The following is a 3,906-nucleotide window of genomic DNA, read 5'->3' on the forward strand; positions in this document are numbered from 1 at the left end:
GGGCCTAATAGTAATGGTGATAATATAATAATGATAATAATAATAATACATGTAATAATAATAATAATATAATAATAATAATAATAATAATAATAATAATAATAATAATAATAATAATAATAATAATGCTAAGAAGAAGAAGAAGAAGAAGAAGAAGAAGAAGAAGAAGAAGGAGAAGAAGAAGGAGAAGAAGAAGGAGAAGAAGAAGGAGAAGAAGAAGAAGAAGAAGAAGAAGAAGAAATATTATATTTGATCTAGTAATAATAATATTATTCAGATCTTATTGATCTGAGTGACAATCCAAAGAAACTGATCATAATCATAGTAGCAACAGGAAGCTTCTTTTATATATATTATGTCATTACAAAATGTGACTGATCTCTACACACAATGTTGGTACTTGCCGGTAAAACACGGAATGCAATTGGATGATAAAAACAAACCATGTACAACTCTTAAAACTATGATAATTATAATTTATATGATTATTATGATTATTATTTTTTTTGAATTATCATTATTATCAATATCGTTGTTATCATTTTAATCTTTACAACGGAAGTAATGATTATATTTGAGCTTCTGTTCTGTATACTTATACTATACAAATGCACAAGAATAGGGAACCGCTTTGGTGCAAGATACGTATGTACTGCTTTCGGCATGTACGTTTCTTTTTATACAATGAACCTGTCCTACCTGTTTCAGATACAGTGTTTTGGGCAACTGGGAGCACAATGGATATATACACGGTTACTGCTTTATGTAATACAACACATCGCAAGAAAATAAATACACAAAAACACGGGTACGTCGATGGTCCTTGGTTGCCGGGGAATACTTGAATACTTTGCTGGACCTTTAGCAAAAAGGAGACGACACCAATGTGTTTCATCGTATTCCTTAAATATGGGCTAGAAAAGAAGAACTGAAGAGAGGGTAACAGCCAAACAAGACAAAGGGTGAACGTGAGTACAACAGTGTCTTTATCTCATGTTGGGGAACGTGGTCTTTGTTGCAATCAATCCACTTACGTCCAAATTTGGATAATTTTTTATTTTTACACCCTCTCAAAGCTCTGTCAAAGATGCATCTTTCAACATCAGAACAATGCAGTTTAATGCTATTGCCAAGGCTAACAATTGTCTTGTCTTTCATGATTCCTGTTAGGAACAACACAACAAAAACTAGATCTAGAATTATTATTTTTTTTTGGAGGGGGATCTCTGGTGAAAAAAAAGGACCCAAACGAACTTAAGTAGATTGCTTGTGACACCGACGGAGTGGTCTTGGTGACTCGGCTTTTGCTCGTCCTCTGAAGCCTCAGATTCCCGTGGTGGATGTAGTGGAGGCGCCCGAGGTGGGCCCGGAGGAAGGGTGGTCAATGAGACTGGACAACTGCGAGGAACCTCTCTTGGAGCAGCCCAGCATCTTAGCCAGTTCCTTTCGGAAGCGTCGCCCAGTGAGGCAGTAGAGCAGGAAGTTGGTGGACGAGTTGAACACGACACCCGTCTTGGCGAAGGCAAACGCCGACGAGACTTTGGTCATGTCGGCCTACAACACGGAATGATTGCAAAGTTTATATTCATGATGTGCCTTTTTGTATTCGGCAAGATCAATGTCTTGTCCAGTGAGTGAACATGTAGATCTAATATAGTTCACCGCTTGAGCCGTTCGTCATCGCTTTATTCTCACTCACTCACTCACTTTCTCTCTCTCTCTCTCTCTCTCTCTCTCTCTCTCTCTCTCTCTCTCTCTCTCTCTCTATCTCTCTCTATCTTTCTCTCTCTGTGTATTATATATATTGAGGACTCCACTGAAAGAGCAAGCATAGTCACATAAATCATTCTACTGACATGGGGCTGTTTCACACAAAGTCGATGCAGGACAAAAAGTGGCACGTCATCAAAATCATTACATAAGTTCTTATTACAACACACTCTTGCAAAACCAAATGTACAAAATTAGATCTACGATTTCAGTGGCTTAGACACTTTTCCTTTTTTAGAAGAGTTTTTACGGCGCTCACGACTGCATAAGGTCAAATGAGCGCCAAGGGGTGGACGTCAACAGAGAAGTCCATACAGGGAATCAGGCTTACTCTGCTCATCTCTATAGCTTCAACAGCACAAAGTCTGCTTCGACTATCAAGGCACCCCGGAAATATCGGGTCACAAGAATGTGACAAACATACAAAAGAAGTAGAGGAAAAAACGAAATGATTAGGAAGGAAGAAGCAGCAGTTCCCAGTTGCAGTTCGGGCACAGACTTTATGAGCATGACATTGATGAATCAGCCCATTTACAATTCTACAGTGCATAAGAACATGTTAATATCCGCCCTTTGGAAATGGCCTAACCTAAAGACACTTCAGTCAGTAGCACCGCCCCAGACTTTGAAAATATAATTATAACAATTTCGCTTAAGTAAGAGAATTACAAAACACAACATGGTCAAGCCTTGTGGTTATGCTACCAGACCCATAATCGTGAGATTAATTTCAATAAGAACCCACACGATAAAGACAATAATGTTTTACGCTTTTTGCTCAAGTCACAAGACGAGAGATGACCACGCTAACAAATAAACAAACAAACCCCCCCCCAAAAAAACCAACAACCCAAAAACCAAAAACATGTTTATCTAATGTCCAGTCGGGGTGGGAACTCATCACATGTGTACTTTTCATGAAACAAGAGGTTTTTTAAAAGCTACGTGCATTTGAAAAGCAAGGAGTTTTTAATGGAGATAGGTATAGTATTATATGTTCATGCATTGAAATAAACTTTAATGCGGTCAAAAATTCGTGGCGCAACTTATTCACTTATTGTCAAATAATATCCTCTCAACTATACGAACATAAACCCTCCAGCATTTGCACAGTGACTTGTATCAATTTGTCTGAACAGATCAATATTTTGGGAAAGACCTGTAGGCTATATTCTAGAAAATTCCTTAATAAATACTAATAAATTACCAGAGTGGGTGGTTTCTTCTGATTTTAAAAGGTTTACAGCTGGGACGAAATCGCTTTAAAAAGCAAGTCCGTCATTTTTTCTAATCGTCAGATTATCTTCATTGAACGCATGTTTCCTGAACTTTTACTTTTAGTGCAAAAAAGTGTTCATTATAAATTAAATTAATTTCTTGTAACTAGTTTTGCCACTAAAGTGTTATTGGTGAGCTGTGACGTAACCCATATGCGTATACACAATGTGTGTGAGAAGTGGGAAATGCTGTGAACAATTCTATTTTCCGCGTGAAGGAGGTTTGTACATGTAGTATTTTATATCAATTTATGAAGAAACGTTTTTTTAAAGTCTAGCCTGAATTGTTGCGAAAAAATAAGATTAAGTTAAGGCAAATTGAGATAAACTGTTGTGCAAATTATCGGTGACATTGATTCACCCGTTATAAAGATACTTGCAGAAAAGTTACACAACGAATTTTTGACCGCATTATATTATTAATAGTGCACGCATGTGCGTCACTCACCCATGACGGTTGGCGCATGGCGAAACACTGGATTATGCACTGGAGGCCGATGAAGAAGAGGAAGGTGAAGGTCACCGTGAGCAGGAGACGAGTGATTTGGTTCTCGGACTGTTTACTTTTCATCACTGATGCGTTGGTCTTTTTGTCCGCCATCTTCTTGTTTGTCTTGTTCAGCTGGAAGTATTGTTATTGATTTATTGCATCAAGTTTTAGAAGTATTTTTATGATTGCGAACCTACATAATATAATTCCTGACGGATACATTTAAACGTTACTGGTATTTGTAAACATTTTTTTTTCGCAGGAGGGGCTCGTGTGCGCACTCGTGTGTGCATGTGTGTGTGTGAGTGTGTGAGTGTGTGTGTGTGTGTGTGTATGTGTGTGTGTGTGTATGTGTGTGTGTGTGTGTGT

The 3,906-nt window shown here is 37.9% G+C and overlaps 1 protein-coding gene across 1 annotated transcript in view; it reads right to left on the minus strand.

The window, feature by feature from the left end:
- Positions 1 to 341: 341 nt before the first annotated feature.
- LOC101856340 (G-protein coupled receptor daf-37) overlaps positions 342 to 3,906 on the minus strand; it is a gene marked incomplete in the record, with an annotated part of 9,204 nt that continues 5,639 nt past the window's right edge. Inside the window, 2 exon segments of the mRNA XM_005097221.3 lie at positions 342 to 1,554; positions 3,496 to 3,669. Coding sequence (XP_005097278.2) covers positions 1,324 to 1,554; positions 3,496 to 3,669 — 405 coding nt within the window.

This window comes from Aplysia californica, unplaced genomic scaffold (assembly GCF_000002075.1).
Source record: "Aplysia californica isolate F4 #8 unplaced genomic scaffold, AplCal3.0 scaffold00149, whole genome shotgun sequence".
Lineage (NCBI taxonomy): Eukaryota > Metazoa > Mollusca > Gastropoda > Aplysiida > Aplysiidae > Aplysia > Aplysia californica.